This window comes from Nelumbo lutea, chromosome 1, assembly GCF_056320005.1.
Source record: "Nelumbo lutea isolate HS-2025 chromosome 1, American lotus-T2T, whole genome shotgun sequence".
NCBI lineage: Eukaryota > Viridiplantae > Streptophyta > Magnoliopsida > Proteales > Nelumbonaceae > Nelumbo > Nelumbo lutea.
In genome coordinates, this window is record NC_142684.1 from 79,979,273 (window position 1) to 80,001,518 (window position 22,246).

General features: G+C 42.3%; 1 protein-coding gene across 1 annotated transcript; it reads left to right on the top strand.

The window, feature by feature from the left end:
- The first annotated feature begins 20,354 nt into the window (after positions 1–20,354).
- Positions 20,355–21,850, top strand: LOC148875637 (ubiquitin-conjugating enzyme E2 32-like). Its single transcript, XM_088967019.1, has one exon. The coding sequence runs from the start codon at positions 21,175–21,177 to the stop codon at positions 21,787–21,789; it is 615 nt and encodes a 204-aa protein (XP_088823145.1). The 5' UTR covers positions 20,355–21,174; the 3' UTR covers positions 21,790–21,850.
- Positions 21,851–22,246: the final 396 nt, after the last annotated feature.

Sequence of the window (22,246 nt, forward strand, 5' to 3'; positions counted from 1 at the left end):
CTAAGGTATTAATTATCAAATACTAATAAAATGATAATAACAAAGTACTAATAAAATAATAATTATATATTCATAAAATATTAATAAAGTAATAAGAAAATAATAAATAGACTAATAAAATTACTTTCAGTTCTGTCCGCAAATCAAACGAACCCTAAATCTCTTTTTTTTTCAACATTGAACCAAAAAATTGAAATTGTCTTTCTATCTAGGTGGTAGGTAAGCAATTCAACCATCTAGGTCAAATGAGTCAAGCCATTATGTCATAATTAAGTAATAAAAGTTAAAGAAAGACAAAAATGCAAAATATACAAAAAAAATACATAATATTTGTAAAAAACATTTAGAACATCTCTAATATCGAATTATTTTATAGAAATAATATTACTCTCTTTGGGATATAATATTTTAATGTATATTACTATCTTCATCATCTAAAATTGCCACATGCAAAGCACGTGCAAATTTACTAGTGTGTATATATGTATATATATTATAGAGAGAGCGAGAGAGAAACAAGAAATTCATTGTTAATTGCTCTGCTGACTTTGTTGAAACCCTAAAAATGATTAAGAACCAAGTTCTCATCAGAGGGTAGGGCATTCCTGTTGAGCTTGGATGTATCCTTCGGCAAGACAGAAGTTGTCTTTTACCTTTGCGCTCCTATTGCAATTATGTCTTTATCTTTTGGATTTATGTGGACCTGTGATTTATCATTTGTTGTGTGGACCTGTGATTTTCCTTTGTGTATGAAGCTTCTACTTGCTGGACAATCCCATGATTGAATCATTTTTCATTTAATAAAGTTTTTAAATTGGACAATTCTCCATCTAAATACTTAAAATGTTTGGAAGTGTAAGGGTCCATTTGATTTACAGTCAGAATCGAAATTGAAATTGAAATCATAATTCATTAGAATCCGAACTGGAATGGTCTATTACTTTCATCTTTTTTGTTCAAACAGACTGAAATCAGATTCGGTATCAACTGACATGGATTCTCATTTTCAAGGGAGGAGAAGAAAATGGCCATTCCCTTAAATAGGAGAATGTCATTCCCTTAAAAATGGGAATAGAATTCTAATTGTACCCAATCGAATAGTTGAAATTAGAATGAACCATTTCAATTCTAATTCTATCCCCTTTTCTCACGTATCAATTAAACAGATGCTGAAAAGATAAGAGAAAGATGAAGAGTGCATATACACGTGCCAGAAGAATTAAGGGTCCGTTTGGTTCATAGTTGGAATCGGAATCAGAATCAGAATCTAAATCCTCTAGAATCGGAATTGGAATCGAAATGGTCAATTCCCATAGTCTATTTGGTTCAGACAGGAATGGAAATGAGAGTTAAAATAAGCAGGAATGGGATTTCATTCCCAAGGGAGGGGCAGGGAATGACCATTCCCTCAAATGGGGGAATGCCATTCTAGAAGAAATGGGGATGGGATTCCGATTCCATCCAACCAAACAGTTAGAATAGAAATAGCCCATTCTGATTCTGATTCCAAACCCCTGTTCCTGTAAATCAAACAGACCCTAAATTCTCACACTCATTCCCCATAATAATCAACATTATTCGTTACCTCTCCCCGGTTAGAGGAAGAAGGGAGTTTTGTTGTCACATAAATCAAAAGAAACGAGTGCAACAATAAAAGAAAGAATGGCATTTTTTGACTGCAATTCCCATTAGAAGTCTAATTTTCAGCCCCCTCATAGTCTACTAGTAATCTCCCTACAAACTGCATCCTGTCCGTGAATTTAACATCAATCTACAGGCAGGATTCAGTCCACCCCTAGTCTACTGGTAGCTCCACCTAAGAGTGGACTGAACGGTAATAACTCCAAGAACAAAATTATTTAGAAGTCCTTAGTCAAGTAACTCATAACTATAGCTAGCAACGAGAGATCCAAGGAAAGTATGACCGCTTGTTCAAAATTCTAAGGGTGGTTTTAACAACAAGCAAAAACTTTAGGAGAGGCTACAGCAATTTACCCCACCCCCCCCCCAAAAAAAAAAATGAATACCTCAATGTTCCATAAATTGGCATGTAAGCCCCATGTATGCAAGCATGTTCACTCATGATTGATTGCCTAATAAGTGATATACGGTGATATGAGCATTAGATCGCAAGTTGATGCAGTGTGAGGAGTGCAATCAAATTTAGTTTTAATCGAATAGTTAGGGCTCAATTCAAATTTGAATGTCAGGATCAATTTGGTTAATTATTCAAACTTGAATTCAACTCAACTCAAAATTTTGTTATATATCTATAATATGAAAATATATTATATTACCTAAAAAGTAAGAATACAAATTAAAATGACAGAAATAAATGAAATAAAACAGAGAAAAAAGAGAAATAAAAAACAGAAAACACACGATGGTCTATTACTCACGTTCATGGGTGAATGAGGAATAGAAATCCATTATATAATAAACGATGGAGACTACAGAATTGTACACAACCTCTCTCATAGAAATCCTAAACCCCCAAAAATAATACCTAAAACCTCTTAGCTTTTCTCTCAAATCAAAAGGAAAAACCTTCAAGCTAAATATGGTTCAAATCCATACCACCCCTAAAACTCAATCCTTTCACCACAAACCACTATAAAATTGATTTTACATTTTTTCGGAATAAATCATGAAAAGAAATACAATAAAAATTTCAATATAAAAACATAACATATTATGTATTTATATTTTAAGCAAGTTGAACCAAGACATGCTGAAGCTCAATTCGGCTTGGTTCAATTGCACCTCTATAGAGGGCCAAAACAATTACGGATCAACTACAAACAAAACTTGTACTAATTGGTTACAAAATTCACTAAATCGTAAATACATGAATGGGTCGAATAGCTTATTGTACAGGTCTTGTTTGTATCAATTACCACCGACCCGTCCTCTTGCATTCTTGTTGTTGTTGGTGGTTAGATCATTACTTCTCCTGATGTAATTAATTGCAGCTGAATACATACAGCTTAATTTGTATGCGCTGCCAAACCAATTTGGTTCTCTCATCTCTACATTTTGTAACATGACACATTTTGGGTTAGACCATCTTGTTGGTTGGTTAGAACAATGCTTTCACCAAAAGGGTATACATTATTTATTTGGCTCGTTCATGTACCAGGGCCTTAATTATCTGTCCCCACTCCCCAGGCCGTGCAAGCGAAATTTAACACCATGTTCTGTGACCTGAATTTCAGGTTTTTTTTGTTTGTTTTCATCTTATTTATTATCATACTTTGTTTTTTTTTTATTTAATTTCTTCCTCATAATTATATTTTTAACTTTAGCTTCTCGTGCCATCTTTTTCAGGTGTAAAAAGTTCAATATTTATCCAATATAATTAATTAATCAAAATTGGAGGAAGCCCCTTAGAAACTTCCTTTCTCGGTTATATATCAAAATTCAAAAATCCATGATTACATATTTACTTTTGCGAATGTACTAAACGGCTTGATGAAAGATGCAAACAGAATCTTTTCGGTTAATTTCCAGGAACTTGCGACTAACCTGTTTAAGATATTACAGAATACTGGTAGCGTTGTATCGTTGTGCATTTCTTCAGATGAGACATAAATATGTCTCTAAAACAAGGTTTTTATTTTTATTATTTTTTGTCTTTGTAATCATCCAATACAATCAATCCGACGTTAGGTAATGAGTAAGATGTGTTGATATGGTTAGGACTCCGGATCTCCTGCCCACAGCTACCCATAATACACTACCCCGTGGGCTGGAGATCCAGACTCGTTGGTTGGACGTAAACCATTTGGCTCTATTAAGCGGATAAAGAGTTGAGCCTTATTTGCTGTTAAATTACATTACATTAATTTTGTGGATGAGCTTAAATAGGAATCCGGATCTTTTTTTCACAAAAATTCTACCCGAATTTATTAATTGAGAATATCTTCTGTATTTATTTGTTACTATATTATATTGGTGAAGAAATGTTTTCAATGTAATATCCTGTGGGTAGGGATGTGTTGTGGAAAGTTGTGGGGCCTTTGGCTTTTCGGGGCGTAGATGTAAACTCTAGCAAAACGGGGTTTACATTAAAGAAGTTGAATCATCAGGTTGTTCACGTGGAGATTGTATTGAGGTTCTCTTGCTATGATTCTTTCATCACGCACAGGACATCACAGTAGGATTCAGCAATAGCACTATCTCTATGGGCCCCTTTGGAAGGTGGGTTCCACACGGACAACCTGGGTGCAAAATCCGAAAAGCCCAAATCGACTGTCCGTAAATTATTTAAAAGGGCTCTCTGCTTCAGCAATCAACACCCTCGTTGATCGTTGCATAGTTTATCTAGAGTGCTCAACAGAGGCTGAACTGAATCCTCCGCAATCCAACTCAAATCTCCCAAATGGGACCCTTAAAGCTGCCCAGTGATCACTTGGGCTTGAAATTGAATTGCCAGAGCCGCTGCCGGGATACGACACGACACGACACGACAATGGTACATAATAAATTAATGTTGTAAACTCATTGTTGTAATAAATTATTTATGGTCCATCAAATAATTATACTGTGGAAAGAACTATTTATCAGAGACTCCAAAATCACCTAACTTCGATGAGGCTCCTTCCCGTTCGTTGCTACTTGCTCGCCACTGTTGGCAATTACTTTTTCTCGTATACTACACATTTAAATTTCAATAAATATGTTTGACAACTAATACTAATTCCTGAAAATAAATAATTCATAAAGTAAAGATAAAGGGCTTTTTGTCGTATTATGGGATCCCTCGTCAGTCATCCCCAATTCTCAACTCGCTCTCTCTACTTCAAATGATTTGGATATCATCCGATTTGAATTTGAATTCCGATTCGTTTTATTGTTGGATTTGGATATCCATCTAATCTAAACGAATCAAATCTCATATTGAAGAAAGTAGAAACCTTAGTGGCTTTACTATAACACATTCGTTCTCATCTGAAATGCGACATCTCTGAGAAGTGTCGATCACCAACCATCAGACACTAAATGTATTGTGTGTTTGAATAATACGTCAAAGGTCTTAATATTGATGGAACACATTTAATTAGGACGGCAACAAATTATCACACCCCGAATGGTTTGTTTTACAAGATTGGATCTACTTGTAGTTCCAATAGTACAATCAACACTGTTAATTGTTGTTTTTTATCCAGTGAAATATCAACACCACCATGGTGTAGAAGTCAGCTCCTTGTTCTTCTCCCCTCAAGAAACAAGACATGTCATCTACAAGGTGCCATGAATAACGTATTACTAATATGCGTAGCAAATTCAGGTCCTATGCTTTAATGGCCGGATGTATTTTTTTGAGAATTTTCTTTTAGTTTCTTTTATTTTTTATGAGGGGTAATTTGGCACGACCTAGTAAGTCAAGGTCACGTGGACACAATCTGTCAACATGATAATAATTCGGCAAGGAGAGCTTAGTCAGTAGTTTGGGAGCCTGGGTGTTCAGGCACCTCGATACAAAGCCACCTCCGCATAGAGTCACCTCGACACCTAAGCCAGTTTGAGGCCCATGTGCCAAAGTGACACGTGATCGATTCCAAAAGCTTCTCAAGGGACTTCGAACCTCCTAGGATCACGCCGCGTAACAGTAAGCCTTATCCTCTCCCTGCCCGGATCGGACGGTAATGATAGGCTTCATTAATTGGTACGTTACTCCCCGCCTAAAGCAGAAACGGATCTCACCTACTCAGGCCGAGGATTCCAGAGTCATTTCATGAGACCCATGACAGCCCAACTATATAAGGGCACCAACCCCTCCAGGGCCCAAGTACGCGCGATTATTCACACACAAGCTCTTTAGCATTCAAGCTTTCAGCTCGCAACTACAACAAAGATACTAACTTAAGCATCGTAGCAACCTCACTGGGTCATCCACCCCATTCTCCCTGATCTCTATTTTGCAGCTTGTTCCAGCTCGCTACGCGAACAACATCCAACCATCCTTCCAGTTAGGAGCTTTCAGATTGCACATCATCAATTAGCATCGTCTATGGGAAACAATCAAAAGGTCATCCCCATCCTAGTTTCAATCTCACTTCAATCTCAACCTCAATGGCGTCTTCCAACCACATCGGAAAGAGTGACATGAACGTCACTAGGGGCAAGAGCAGCAAATGATCACTCCCCAAGGTTCCTCGGTGACAACTGGCCAGTTCACCATCCCCTTGATAGTCTCAGGGGTTCCATCACTGTCCGTGCTGCACAATACCCAACAGGTGAGTGCCCCGCTCCCCCAAGTGAACACCACGTTCACCAATTCCAGCAGTTTCAGCAGTTATACTTCTATCAACACTATCAACAATAGTTCCCACCCCTACAACTAAACCAACCAACAAATCAACATCAAGGGCAGACTCTGAACCAGAACCAGCACTGGACTCATCAGAACGTCCACCAGTCTCTTCCCCGTGGTGAGAGAACTTCGCATGTATCGGTCCCTCCCTCGGAATGGACCCTGCCACTGGGCATAGTAGGTGATCGGCGTACTCCCCTAGCCTCCCGAAGAGAGAACTCGAAAGATAGGCTCGCACCAAGCCAGCCTAAGGGGCATAGTCAACAGCTTCCACGGCAAGACAACGTAGATCGTCAGCTCGGGGCCTGAGGCACGGGCTTGAGAGGAGACCCCTCGGTACCCCGTGATAGCCAACACTAGACACGTGGCGAAGAAGAAGTGGCAAGAAGAATCCCCAAACCACCTTGCCTCATCATTCGGAGCAAGATCGAGATACCTGACAACACTGAGGCTAGAAGTACAAACGCCACACCACCAAAGAAGCAGCAGCGGCGACGTCGCAAGACTTGTCATTCCTCAACAAGGAACAACCCACCAACGAAGCCCATCCATCCAATAGATCAAAGCCGAGAAAGAGAAGAGGTAAGCTTTTCAGTGGCCCCAATGTTGAGAGATTTCAAGGTACCACCACTAGACAAGTATGATGGGTCTTTTGACCCCAACAATCATATAGATGCTTTTCAGTCCCAAATGCATCTCGCTGGGGCCAATGAGGTTTGCATGTGTGTGGCTTTCTCTACCACATTCGGAGTAGTAGTTCAGACCTGGAATAGAAACCTTGCACCAGGTTTCATCAGAAGCTGGGCGCAGTTCGCGGACATGTTACGACCCATTTCATCACCAGTAAGAAGTGCCCAAAGTCATAGAAGAGCCTTCTGAACGTGGTGCAGAGGGAAGGAGAATCAATCCAGAGCTACATTAAGCACTTCAACGAGACTTGCTTACAGATACCAGATCTCAATCCAGCGGTACGTCTCACCGTAGCTCGGAAAGGAATTACTCACAAGGAATTCAAATGGCACATCATAACAAACAAATGGAAGAACATTACAAAGTTCCTCAGGCTGGCTGATTAGTTCATCAATACAGAAGATGAAATTAACCAGAAGACAAACAGCTAGCAAGGTGAAAAGAACTACATGGTCACAACACGGAGAACTGCATAAACCTCTACGACGAGATTGAGGGACTCATCCACCGCGGGTATTTGAAGAACTACATTTTACGCGAGGAGAAAGGACAGGGGGACCAACATGGAGATTGGAAGAAAGATGCCCTAGAAACCAGCAATCAGAACGAGTAGCCACCTCGCTCGCTACTAGAAGAAAGACCGATCTGTAGGGTGATCAATATGATCACTAGATGTAGTGGGGTGCATAGCAGCAGCAGGGAAGTCTTTGGTCCGAGAATTGGAGCACGAGACAAAGAACCCACCAAAGCAACCTCGGATTGAAGAACCCGTTTATTTTATCGAGGATGATGTTCGTGGGATTCAATATCCTCATGACAATGCCCTAGTCGTAAAGTTGATTATCAACGACTTCGAGGTAATGCGAATCTTGGTGGACTCAAGTAGTTGGGCCGATATCCTCTTCAAATGAAGTTTTGACAAGTTACAACTGCAATAGAGCAATCTGAAACTGACAGATACCCCACTGGTTGGATTCAGCGAAGAAGAAGTTAGGCCTATAGGTCAGGTCATAGTACCAATGGAGGCAGGCACGTGGCTGAACATTGTATGGTTTGAGCATACATTCTTGGTGATTGTGACTCCATCCCCTTACAACACAATTATAGGTCGGCCCACCACACATGTTTTACATGTGATAGTATCAACTTATTATCTTGCGATAAAGTTCCTGAGAGATTACGAAGTAGGGGCCATATGAGGCGACCAACTCGAATCCTGTAAATGCTACGTGGCTGCCTTCAAGGGAAAGGCAAAACTGGCAAAAGACATCAAACTAGAGCAACTAGTAGACTACACCAAGGAGCAAGCTGCCCCAATGGAAGAGATAGTCCACGAACCAATTTCCGAGACCGATCCGACCAAGACTCTTCAGATTGGTGCCCTGATAAGCAAACTACTCCAAACACAGCTAGTAAGTTTATTACTCAGTAATTTAGATGTTTTCGCTTGGTCCATGACCAAAATGCCTGGAATGACCCGAGTATGATACTCATAAACTTAATGTTGTCCCTTTAGTCAAGCCATTTAGACAAAGAAAGCACAACCTCGCCCCAGAGCGGTGGAGGATAGTCGATGAGGAGGTCAGGAAGCTCCTTGCCACAGACTTCGTTAGGGAGGTCCATTACCTAAGCTTGGTCACCAATCCCATGTTTGTGAAGAAAGCCAATGGCAAGTGGCACATGTGCATCGACTACACCGACCTAAACAGAGCCTGCCCAAAGGATTGCTTCCCCTTGCCCATAATAGACTGCCTGGTAGACGCGACCTTAGGGCATGAGTTGCTGAGTTTCACGGATGCTTACTCCGGCTACAACCAAATTAGGATGGACACAACCAACCAAGATAAAACTGCTTTTGTAACCGAACTCGGGTTGTACTGATATAAAGTCAAGCCCTTTGGTTTGAAAAACGCTGGAAAAACTTTCCAACGTCTTGTAAACAAAATTTTTGAACCTTTGATTGGCAATAAAGTGGAATGCTATGTTGATGACATGGTCGTGAAGACCCAATTTTCTAGATTTTTAAACAATGATTTAGATGTTGTTTTTCAAATTTTACGGAAATATAATATGAAGTTAAACCCAAATAAGTATGTCTTTGAGATCACGTCAGGCAAGTTCCTTGGCTACAAAGTGAACCGACGTGGCATCAAAGCTAACTCGAATAAAATCAAGGGTATCTTAGAAATGTGACCACCCCAGAAAATCAAGGAGGTACAATAGCTGACTCGCCTATCCCTTTTTAAGGCAATTAAAATGAATGAAACTTTCAATTGGACTGAAGAGTGTCAGCTCGTGTTTGACGATTTACAAAGGTACCTAAGTACTGCCTCAGTTTTAACCCGACCAAAGGAAGGAGATGAGTTGAAGGGTATACCTCTCCGTGAGTGACGAGGTGGTCTGCTCGGTACTGATTAGAGAAGTAGACCGGATCCAACGACCAGTCTACTATGTAACTAAAGTATTGCAAGATACGAAAACCGGATATCCCAACATCGAGAAGCTAGCGTACGTGCTAGTAGTAGCAGGTCAGAAATTGCGTCCATACTTCCAAGCCCATACCATCGTCATCCTTACCAATAGACCTCTGAGCCACATTCTACTTAAGCCCGAGGTATCAGGGAGATTGACGAAGTGGTCCATCGAGCTTAGCGAGTATGACATCCGGTTCGAGCCACGACCAGCTATCAAAGCCCAAGTCTTGCGGACTTCATAGCAAAATGCACGTTCAACACAACAGCCCCTGAACGGAGTAAGCCCACTAATGTGTCAGAGGCGTTAACCAGCGTGGCACCGGTCCCGGTCAAATCAATGCCGACCTGGGATGAGGAGCCCTGTATCCTCCACGTAGATGGCTCATTCAACCAACGAGGAAGCGGTGTAGGACTGATACTGTATGGCCCAAGTGAGGTGAAGATGGAGTACACTCTCTAGTTCAGATTCGAGGCGTCAAACAATGAGGTGGGGTATGAAGCACTAATTGTCAGGCTAAACTTAGTGAAAGAAATGGGAACAAAATATCTCATCGTGTGCAGCGATTCTCAACTGGTTGTCAACCAAGTCAATGGTGACTATGAAGCACGCGACTCAACTATGGTGGCCTACTTAGTCAAAGTCAGGGAAATCCTACCGAGTTTTAACTCTTATTTCATCAGGAAAATACCGAGGTCCAAGAACGTTGAGTCCGATGCCTTGTCATGACTAGCAAGTGCCAGTGACAACACCATGCGAGCTATGTACATAGAGGATTTGCCTCTGCCCAGTATTCTCAGGGGGGGGGGCAGAAGAGGTCGCTCTCGTGTTGCAAGCAGAACCGAGCTGGGTTGACCCACTCATTGATTATCCTCTTCACAGAACCCTACCTACAGAACGCAATATAGCTTGGAGGGTAGAGTGTCAATCAGCTCAGTACGTCCTTACAGATAGATGGTTGTACAGGAGATCCTTCACGCTCCCCTATTTATGTTGCCTGTGACCCTCAGAAGTTGAGTTCATACTTCGCGATATCTATGAAGGATTATGCGAAGGACACTTGGGGGCAAAGCGCTCACCCAAAAAGCATTAAGGCTGGGTTACTATTGGCCCACTATGAAGGCAGATGCACTTGACCTCATTAAGAAATGCGATAGATGTCAATGGCCCTTCGCATAGTGGGGAATTGACATCCTCAGTCCATTTCCGCTAGTAAACGGGTAGAGAAAGTTCTTGGTCGTGGTAGTGGACTACTTCACGAAGTGGGTGGAAGTTAAACCGTTGGTAAGCATTATAGCCCAGAATGTGCAAAATTTATTTTGAAAAAGCATCATGTGTCATTTCGGACTGCCCAAAGTCTTGATTTTGGATAACATAAAGCAATTTGTGGACATCAAATTTTAGAACTGTGTGTCGAGATGGGGATCCAACAAAATTTCACTTCAGTAGCACATCCACAAGCAAATGGATAGGCCAAAATGACGAACAGGACTATCCTCCGCGAACTGAAAGCTTGCCTTGCACGAGCTAAAGGGTTGTGGGTGGACAAGCTGCCTAGTGTCCTTTGGGCCTACCAAACTACCATCAAGACCATGATTGGTGAGACACCCTTTAACCTCACATTCGAGATGGAGCTATGATCCCGGCAGAGATTGATGTACCAACATTGCGACTTGAAGCTTACAATGAAGAGGCGAATGATGACTAGCTCAGAACTAACTTGGACCTTGTTGAGGAGGTACGCGATCTAGCCCACATTCAAACTGCGACTTACCAGCAACGAGTAGCTCAGTATTATAACACCCGAGTCAGGAAGAGACTATTCCGAGTCGGTGACCTGGTCCTCCATAAGGTGATGGTACCTGAGCCTAACATGCGTAAGCTCAGTCCGAATTGGGAATGTCCATACCAGGTGAGACAGGTGTTTGGAGAAGGAACCTATGAGCTTGAGACCATGGAAGGAAAACAAGTACCTAGAGCTTGGAACGTTGACAACCTGAGGAGATACTATATGTGAAACCCCAACGTAATTGAAAAAACAACTAAGTCCACAGGATCACCAAGCTGATCCTAAAGACAACGAATTGGAGAGAGGACCTTAAGTCACTCCTAGAAGCCTAAGGGCTATGGTGCCGAGTTGACAAGATACCTCGGCATGGGCAGAGAAGTCCTAATCGCCTCTTCGGCATAGGCAGCCAAAGACCCAGTCGCCTCTTCGTCATGGGACATCGAGAAACCTAGTCACTTTGGCATGGGTAAGATAAAGTATCTTGGGCACAAACAGGTCGGCCGTGTACCCTACAGTGTCTGTTCACCCTGACATACAAGGACGTTAGATTATTCCTATTCGAGTCAAGCTCGATAGCTTGGGAGTACTCTATACTTTGAAAATTTTTGCTCATATTTGGGTCCAACTTGCCAGCTCGGGAGTAATCTATACTTAGAGAAAGTTTTGTATGCAAGGAGTTTTGCAAAATGATTATATTCCATTGATGAATCATTTCGGGTATATAGTAAAAAAAAAACAACAAGAAACAGAAAGAATACAACTATTTAGCCAATCTCAGAGGCTCAGGACATCAAGTATTTACAAAGGGGGTCCAAGAAAAGAGGCATCAGTTAATTGAGGGCTCCTCATCCCCAATATGGTCCTCGACGGCATCACCTCCCTCTCCCTCTCCCGCTGTCTCATTGCCAAGAAGATCAACGTCGCTCTCCTCCTCGGACTTCGGGTCCTTAGTAGCTTTAACGGTCATCTCCTTGGTGATCTTGGACATTATGATGGCATTGAGGTCAAGGTGGGGGAATTCATGCCAGGTCAACCATCTATTGAGCTTGAAACCCTTACGGTAGCCCGCTGTCCCAGCCTCAACCAGCTACTCGCGATGTTCTGCCGAGGACTTGTACTCCTCGATAGCCTTGACCTTGGCCTCCTCCATCGCCTGGAGCAGAATTTCAATCCGGTCCTTCACCAGTGCCTCGAGGTTCTCGTTCTCTCTCTTGAGAGTCACCTCGCACTTCTCTAGCTCCTTCTTCTCTGCCATCAGTAGAGTCAACAACTCCTTCTTAGCTCGTGCATCATTCTTCAACTGGTTGATCTCGTTGCAAGCTAAGTTGAGCTCGAAATGGGCACTTCGGGAGGACTCCTCAGCTTTGAGAGCTTGCTTCAAGTTCACCTCAGACTAGTAGGCTAGGGCATGGATCAAGGAGTTCACCTGCCAAAAGAAGAAAGAAAATCTAAGTATGGAGAAAATTCTAAGTGTAATATAGACCAAAGGTTGAGTACGTACCACCATGCAAAGTGTAGCTGCTCTGGCCCCAAGCTGAGCAACTGGTAAGTCAGCCCTACGAGCAACCTCCTCAACAAATAGCGCATCTTTCCTTTTGAGGAGACTGAACTTTGGAGTCAAAATGCCCCGATTAGAGGTTTCGCTACCTGATGAAGTAGTCACGTGCACGTGTTGGGGCTTGGAAGGTGTGGTCTCCTCAGGCACGCGGGGCGAGGTAGTGGCCTTGACATGGAGGCGAGCCTTCTTGGAGGCCCTCTTCTTCTTCTTCTTCCCCTTCTGCATGCTCCCGAAGAGCTCGTTGGCGGGGATGTCAGTCATAGCAGCTGCAACAAGTAACGAACAAGTTAGCCGCAAATTTAAACATGAACTACGAAGCAGAAAATATATGTGCATACACTAAGGTAATGACCTACCCAGAGGACTCAGCCCGGCTTTCATGAGCTTCTCTTCAGACAAGAAGTCCTTCAACTACAGGTTGAGATCGACCCAAGAGCGGATAATTGCCGAAGTTTCACTATTCAGCTGAACTCCAGGGTCACTAATGGCCATCCTCCACTCCGTCGAGAATGGCCAACCCCCAACTACAGAGACTACGAAGTACCACCTTTTCCAGGCCGACACTTTATTGGGGAAGCCATGCAAGACTTTGTACCCTGGTCGAGGAGAAATATAGTAGTTGTGCTTCCTATCCTTAAGGACACAGGCTGAGTTCTTCTTAATAGCGCAGATCAAACTAAATATGTCGAGGTTAAGAGGTCTATTATACTCGTGGAAGAGAGAAATGATACTGACAATGGGCCGAATGGAGTTCGGGTGAAGCTGGTCTACAGTAATGTTAAAAAACTAAAGGACATCTACAATGAAGGGATGAAGTGAGAAACAGAGTCCTGCTACGAGCTTCTCCTCGTAAACAACAATCTCGTCTGACTCATGATCCCAGGGGTATTGACCCAAGGGAATGCTGTACACGTGGTTATCGGGGAACTGGTAGTGAGAAGCTAAGAATTGTAGCCTCATGGTGGTCATAGTGGAAGGGCTGAAGCTATCGGGTTTCTGGTTGGGATGCAAGGTGGACGCCCCCTGTTCAGACACCTCACAATTTTGACCCAACGTGTCTGCCCTATTCGAAGTGAAGTCCGGATCTTCAACTGAAGCACATGCCCTAGTAGGACCGAACTTCTCAACATGGGCCGAGGTACCCACCGTGGCCCCAATGGACCCATCGCTACCGTCAAGGAGACTATCTATACTATGACTAGACATACTGGACTAGAAGGGGAAAAGACAATAGAGCAAATGAAGACGAACTCATCGTGAAGACTGAAGAAAGCGAGATGACCTTGGAAATGCAGATAGTAAACACTGAGCTAGGAGACTTGAACGCAACCTCAAGGAGTTCAGACTCGCGGTTTGTGGCGAAGAAAATGGGCCCTTTGGCCCGTATTTATAGCCATTATATCCGGGGATCAATGGCTGAGATCTACGCAATCCAACGGCTCCTAGGAAAATCGGCTGTAGAGTTTATAATCAGCTTGACATCTGCGCGTATCTGATACATGATCTGGGTTATTTCCTGGTCGAACCAAATGATCGAACAGGTCCAACCGAAGGTCCGCCCTTCGTACCACATAGACATCGTGCCAAATCCACCTGGGCTCATCATAAACTCCCCGTGCCGGGTCAGGAACCTTGGCACGAGGAGTGGAGGCAATTGATGAGGGGTAATTTTGCACGACATAGTAAGTCAAGGTCACATGGATGCGATCTGCCAACAGGATGACAACTCGGCAAGGGGAGCCTAATCAACAGTTTGGGAGCCTGGGTGTTTGGGCACCTTGATAGAAAGCCACTTTGGCAAAAAGCCACCTCAGCATAGAGTCACCTCGGCACCTAAGACAGTTTGAGGCCCAGGTGCCGAAGTGACACATAATCGACTCCAGAAGCTTCTTAGTGGAATCTGAACCTCCCGGGATCATGCCGCGTAACGGCAAGCCTTATCCTCTCCCTGCCCGGATTGGGCGGTAATGATAGGCTTCATTGGTTGGTACGTTACTCCCCGTCTAAAAAGGAAACGAATATCATCTACTCAGGCCGAGGATTCTGAAGTCGTTTCGTGAGACCCACTACAACCCAACTATATAAGGGCACCAACCCCTCCAGGGCCCAAGTACGCACGATTATTCACACACAAGCTCTCTAGCATTCAAGCTTTTAACTCGGAACCACAACAAATATACTAACTTAAGCATTGGAGCGACCTCACTGGGTCATCCACCCCAGTCTCTTTGATCTTTGTGTTGTAACTTGGTCCAACTCGCTACGCAAACAACATCCAGGCATTCTTTAAACTAGAAGCTTTCAAATCGTGCATCATCCTATTTCTTTGGCGGATTATGGTCAAACCAAATGTTATTATTGTCATGGGTCTATATTCTTTGATTCTAGCCATTACTCTTAGTTTGAAAAGATCACAAATACAAGTTTGTAAAGAGCAAATACATACAAAATACAAGGCTCTCCACTCTGCATATTTATAATTGTATTCTTTTCAAACTGCAGTCTGGATTTCATACTAACTTCCCTCTACTCCCTTCTCTACTAGCCCAATAAATGATTCCACCCGTGCTTAATCATGTTAGAGGAGTCCGGCTTTAGTGTAACAACTAACCATCAACTTAACTCCTTGGTTAAATGTTTTTTTTTTTTTAAATATCAATTCTTTATACATTAATTAACCGTTTCTTAAAAAAATCTATTTCATTTAAGCCCGAATTCCTCTTCCCCATTCTCTCTTCTTCGTCTCTTCTCCAAAACTTTCTATTCTGTGCTTAGATCCTTGATGTACAAAAAGCCCCTTTTAGATTTCTCCAATGATCAAGAAAAAATTCTTTGTAGCTCTAGCCACAGTCTACACCAATTGATAGCGAAGTTCTACTTATTCTCTCATGCTACCCATAGATATTAGAATCTTAGTGAAGAATGGCCGAGTCAATGTAGGCACGAAGACACAAATTTGTGGAAGAGGGTAGCAACATGCCAGAACCGGGAGAGGATTTTATGTAATGAACTATTTGAAGGGCTGCATTGCAGTGAGAATCGTGGCTATGAAACAAATTGACTGAGAATGTTGTTCGAGTAGACTAAATCTAGGTGAGTGACTATTAGATACAATAGTCAGCCAATGAGGCGGCGATAAGGGGAAGGATGGGTGAGAAGTTCACCATCTTGCCAGAGATGATGATGGTCAACGTAAACAAGGACAACCGTGAAGGATAAGCCATGTGACTGCGTGAAGAATGAATAATCAGCTTTTGATTGAAGAAAACTAGTAGAAGTGAGGACAGTTGAAAACTTAACGTCTTTGGCATCGTTGCCGTTTCCTAGAGCAACGGTGTCACATAAGCGCTACATCGGAAAAAATGGTGCTCCAGGAAATAGGCATTTGTTTGGAATCGTTTTCTTATAAAAACGGTGCTCCAAGCCATGTCTCGGAAATCGGGAAGTCATGGCTTGGAGCAATGTCAAATTTGGCATTTCCTTGAGCTGCATCTCGTTGCTGCCAACAGGGCAGTGATGTGGCACTGGATAATGGGTGCCAATGCTGAAAACGTTGTCTGGAGCATTGGTACCAAACAGATAAGTTGCTATTGCTCCAGGAAATGTCCTACATGGCAGCAACGATTCCAAACAAAGAGAAGATGGTGCTTCCAATCACACATTAGCATCATCTGCAGCATCGATGCCAAACATATACTTAACAAACCAGTTCCTGAAGGCTTGTTTCAAGCCATAAATAGACTTTTGCAAGCAACAAACACATTGATCATTTTTGTACCAAAGCCTGGAGGCAATGTCGTGTAGACTTCTTCATGCAAGTCGCTATAGAGAAAAGCATTGTTGATGTATAATTGGTGCAAAGACCACACCTTGGTGACAACAATGGATAGTAGACAAGGAACAATAACAAGATTGGAAACTGTAAAACCAGAGCTTTTCTGGTTTATGCTTTTCTGTATTTTATCCATTGAGAATTTAAGTATATATATGCATGAATACAACCACCGAACCTCCTAAGCTTATGGCAACTAGAACTCCTAAGTTTACGGGGACTCAATTATATCTTTCCTATCCTATCTGAACTATTCATGATAAGGAAATGATAAGAAGATATATACAAATAAGATAATATTGAACGGACTCCTAATCCTAACACCCCCCTCAAGTTGGAGCATGCAGATTGTGAATGCCCAATTTGCGAAGAAAGTACTCAAATTCTCTATGACCCAGTGCCTTTGTAAAAATGTCAACCAACTGAACGGTAGTCGACACATAAGTAGGACGAATGCAACCATTTTGAATCTCATAACATACAAAATGGCAATCAACTTCAATATGTTGTGTACGCTCATGAAACACTGGGTTTGCTGCAATATGCAAGGTTGCCTGACTATCACAATATAATCGCATTGGGTTTGAATGTGTAACTCCAAGAGCCAATAACAATCCCTTTAGCCATTTTAATTCACATGTGGTCGTGGCCATAGAACGATACTCTACTTCCGCTGAAGAACGAGCCATAGTGTGTTGCTTCTTAGTTTTCCAAGAAATAGGCGATTTTCCAAGCAGAATAAACCATCCAGACAGAGAACGTTGGGACAAAGGCAGCTCGCCCAGTACGAATCGCACCATGCATATAACTGTAAGTCACAATTTGAACGCAAGAGAATTCCTTGACTAGGATTTTCTTTCAAGTAGTGTACCACTTGCAATGCAACCTCCCAATGTCTTTCTTGCAGTTGTTGCATAAATTGGGACAGAACATGCACACAATAAGACAACTCTAGATGAGTTGCTAAAAGATAAATAAGCCTGCCTACCAAGCGCCTGTATCGCTCAGGATCAGATAAGAGAGGCCCATCTGTCAATGTGAGATTGTGATTCTTCTCTAGAGGAAAAGGAGCAGGTTTTGCACCAAGTAATCCAACTTCAGAGATAATATCCAAAGTGTACTTACATTGAGACAGAAAGATTCCTGTTGAGTTTCGGGCAACTTCAATGCCCAAAAAATATTTCAATGGTCCGAAGTCTTTCATATGAAAGCAGTCACTCAAATATTTCTTGAAGACTTGAATTGCCATACGATCATTACCTGACACGATAATGTCGTCCACATACATGAGAACAAGCACATGCACCCTGTCTCGATGAAAAGTGAAGAGGGAGTAATCTGAACATGATTACTAAAACCCATATGTCTTCAAGGCTGTGGTTAATTTAGCAAACCAACATTTCGACACTTGTTTCAAGCCATGCAGAGATTTTTGCAACCGACACACCATACCTGGTTTATTTGACTGAAAACCAGGAGGCATTCGCATGTAGACTTCCTCATGAAGGTCACCATGCAAGAATGCGTTATGTACGTCCATTTGATGAAGCTCACAATTTCTAACTGTTGCGGCTGGAAGGAAGGTACGGACAGTAACCATTTTTGCAACTGGGCAAAAGTTTCATTATAATCAATTGCCTCAACTTGCTTGTTCCCAAAAATCACAAGATGGGCTTTGTATCTTACCACTGTCCCATCAATGTTATACTTGATTCGATACACCCATTTGCATCCTATGGCACATTTTTCGGATGGCAAAGACTCCACAGTTCATGTTTGATTATTTTCAAGTGCCTGTATTTCTTTCTGCATTGCATCCCTCCATTTTTCATCCTTTACGGCCTCAGCAAAAGAAGTAAGTTCAACTTCTGCAGTAATAGCTGCCAAGAAAGCACGATGTTGACAAGAAAAATTGTTACAGTTCACATAGTTATCTATGGGATAAGGACTACCTGCAGAATGTGATTGGCCGAGTGAGCTTGCAAAGGGATACAGAGAGGGACTCAAGCGTTGTGTGGTGTGAAGCACATAATCTCTCAACCTTGTGGACTGTAAAGCATATAATCTCTTAACCTTGTGGGCTGTTGTTTCTATCGATGCCCACACCCCAAATGAAATTCAGAGTGCTATTGTTGCTCAACATCGCCACCCCCTGACATTAGGACCGTCTTCACTTGCATTTTCTGTGGTGGCGTCACAAGAATGCATGGGTTCACCAGCATTTGCATTCGGGTCCACGTGGGTTCCTTCTTCAGCGAGTTCACCTCGCTTGTTAGCCTCCATCTCGCCATTTGCTAGTCCAAGTAAATAAGTGGATGGCACCAACACCTCATCTGTTCCACCTATTCCACAATTAAATTGGCCTTGTGCTTTGTTCGGCTGTGCATCTTCCTTGTGTGCATACGGGAACTCATGCTCTAAAAAAGTAACATCTTTTGATGCAAAGAACATGTCGGACTCTAAATCATACAGGCTCCATCCTTTCTTTCCAAAAGGATACCAACAAAAATACACCATTTGCTTCGACTGACAAATTTATCCCCTCCATGTCCATGATTGTGTGCATATGCTAAGCAACCAAAAACGCGCACATTATCATAAGAAAGAGGTCACCCAAATAACATTTCATAGGGAGTTTTTCCCTTCAACAGAATGGATGGTGTCCAATTCATTAAATAACATGTGGTTAGGACACATTCCCCCCAAAAATCAATAGGCAAGCTGGCTTGAAAGCGTAAATCTCGAGCAACATTGAGTATGTGGCGGCGCTTGCATTCAACCCTCCCGTTTTGTTGAGAGGTCCCGACACAAGTGGTTTGATGAATAATACCACTTTCAGCAAAATAACTAGCCAAGCATACAAACTTAGTCCCATTATCAGTACGAATCACCTTTATAGGTTTGTTAAATTCCCTTTGAACCATAGCAAAAAAATTTCAAAGAACCTGTCCCACTTCCGTCTTATCACCCAAAAGATAAATCCAAACGCCTCTAGAAAAATCGTTTACTATGGTCAATAAATAGTGAGCCCCACAAGAAGTTGCAGTTCTATAAGGACCCCACAAATCACAATGAATTAACTCAAAAATGTTGGATGCTTTTTTATTAATAGAAGCAAATTCTTCTTAACATTGTTTAGCTCGGAAGCATGCATCACAACCCTTAGTACTGTCATCATTATTATTCCTAGTACTAATAGAAGGTAGCAACTTAACAATTCTATAAGAAGGATGCCTTAACCTTTAATGCCAAATATCACCATTTGTCCTGTTTTCTGTAGTCTTCATTGCTCTTGTTGATGCAATGCTCCAGAAATAATAGAGTCCCTCTCGCTGCTCACCCGCTCCAATTAGTATCCTCGTAGTGCGGTCCTATATCACACAGAATTTATTAGTGAGCCGAATAATACAATTCGATTCCTCAATCAATTGTGATACGAAAAGTAAATTGCAATTCAAACTAGGCACGTATAAAACACTGGTCAGTTTCAGATGATTGTCCAGTGCAACTGTGCCTTCTTTCTCTGCTATTGTCACTTTCCCTCAAGTAGTCCGACAGAGCACAAAATGACATTCTTTATGTCTCTCATCGACTTGAAGTTTCCTATCATATGATGAGAGGCTCCTATGTCTATTATCCATTCTATCAATTTTTGCTTACCACTTAGTCGTTGACTCCCCTCTTTCTATGTATTCAAAAGGTTGAGTAACATGTTCCACTGCTCAATACTTAGTCCATTTAACATAGTCTTGGCTACACCAATTGATTCTCCTTGAGACGCATTGCCTTGCGCAGAGGCTTTGGTTGTATGGGCCTTGACTTGGCCGCCATGACCTTTTCCTCCTGCCCCTACTCCTTTTTCTCTGTTTTCAGTCATGCCGACTATTGTGTCTGAAAGCCCACGATCAGTGCCAAAAGAGACAAAGAACCGATCTCAGGATCTCCCTAAAACCTACCGTAGAATGTTGACTCGCCGAAGACTTGTCAAAAATCTGTGCGTTCAAGAATGGATGCCCTAGTTCTCTATTACTTGCACAAGAAGAACCGTCCAAGAGAAGACCGAAGTCGAAGGTCGGAACTTTTGTAGAAGGAGGCTGAACTTTTGTTCCGAGGGCTCAGGCTCAGACCCATATTCCTTTTTTGCTTTCTTCTTCTTCAGTCAATTCTGTTTTTGCCTACCCCCAACTAAGCCTTAGAGACCAGCTTAGACAGCAATAATGGCAAGTCAAGCGATTGAGAATTACAGAGAGAAGGCAGAGATCTACCATGGAGACTCTCTCTGCAAGGAGAAATCACTACAGCTTCTGGAGGAGATATCGTTGCCCAAGGGTCTATTGCCGCTGGACGGCATGGAGGAGGTGGGCTACAATAGGGAAGCCGGGTTTGTCTGCTGAAGTAGAGGAAAGGAACACAGCACACCTTCAAGCGCCCCAAGTCCCTTTGTTACAGGCTTTATCGCCAACGTCCATCGTCCTCCCTTCCACGGCCAAATCGAAGGGTGTGTTCTATCTTACGCCATGGCAGAAGAGAAGTACAACCTGAAGAACCCAACGGTGAAGAGGATCCTTCAGGAGGTGAAGGAGATGCAAGCAAACCCTTCCGATATATTTGAGTGGCAGTTCACGATCAGAGGTGCCCGTGACACAGAGTTCAAGGGAGGAATTTATCATGGACGGATCCAACTGCCAGTAGAATATCCATTCCAACCTCCTGCATTTATGCTGTTAACTTCTAATGGTCGTTTTGAAACGCAGACGAAGATTTGTCTAAGCATATCCAATCATCATCCAGAGCATTGGCAGCCATCTTGGAGCATGAGAACTGCTTTGGTAGCATTGATTGCATTCATGCCCTCCAACCCAGATGGTGTACTGGGCTCATTCGATTACAAGAAGGAAGAAAGACGTGCATTAGCCATCAAATTTCGTGAAGTAGCCCCCAGATTTGAAACTCCAGAACGTCGGAAATTGATTGATGAGATTCACCAGTGTATGTTAAGCAAGGCACCACCAATTCCACAATTAAATACCCCGCAGGCCTCGAATGAAGAAGAATCAACCGAGAAAGAAGAAGAGGCGGAGGTTAGCCCGCAAAATTCTGGAGTGCAAAGCTTGTCCTTTGTCGGCGCCTAACAATCGTTGCTGCCGCCATTGATCTTCAGAGGTTTTGGAACGCAGACCTCTTACTCCTATTTTGTGGCTCTGATACCATGTAAAACCAGAGCTTTTTCGGTTTATGCTTTTCTATATTTAAGTATATATATACATGAATACAACCACGGAACCTCTTAAGCTTATGGCAACTAGAACTCTTAAGTTTACAGGGACTCAAATATATCTTTCCTATCCTATCTGAATTATTCATGATAAGAAAAGGATAAAGAAGATATATACAAATAAGATAATACTGATTGGACTCCTAATCCTAACAGAAACCGATGCAAAAGTTTCATGAAAACCAACGCCCTCCGTTTGTGTAAAGCCCTTGGTAACAAGACAGGCTTTGTATCGTTTAATGGAACCGTCAAAGAAATATTTGATTTTGCATCACCATTTGCATCCAATTGTAATCTTGTCGGAAAGTAAGGTG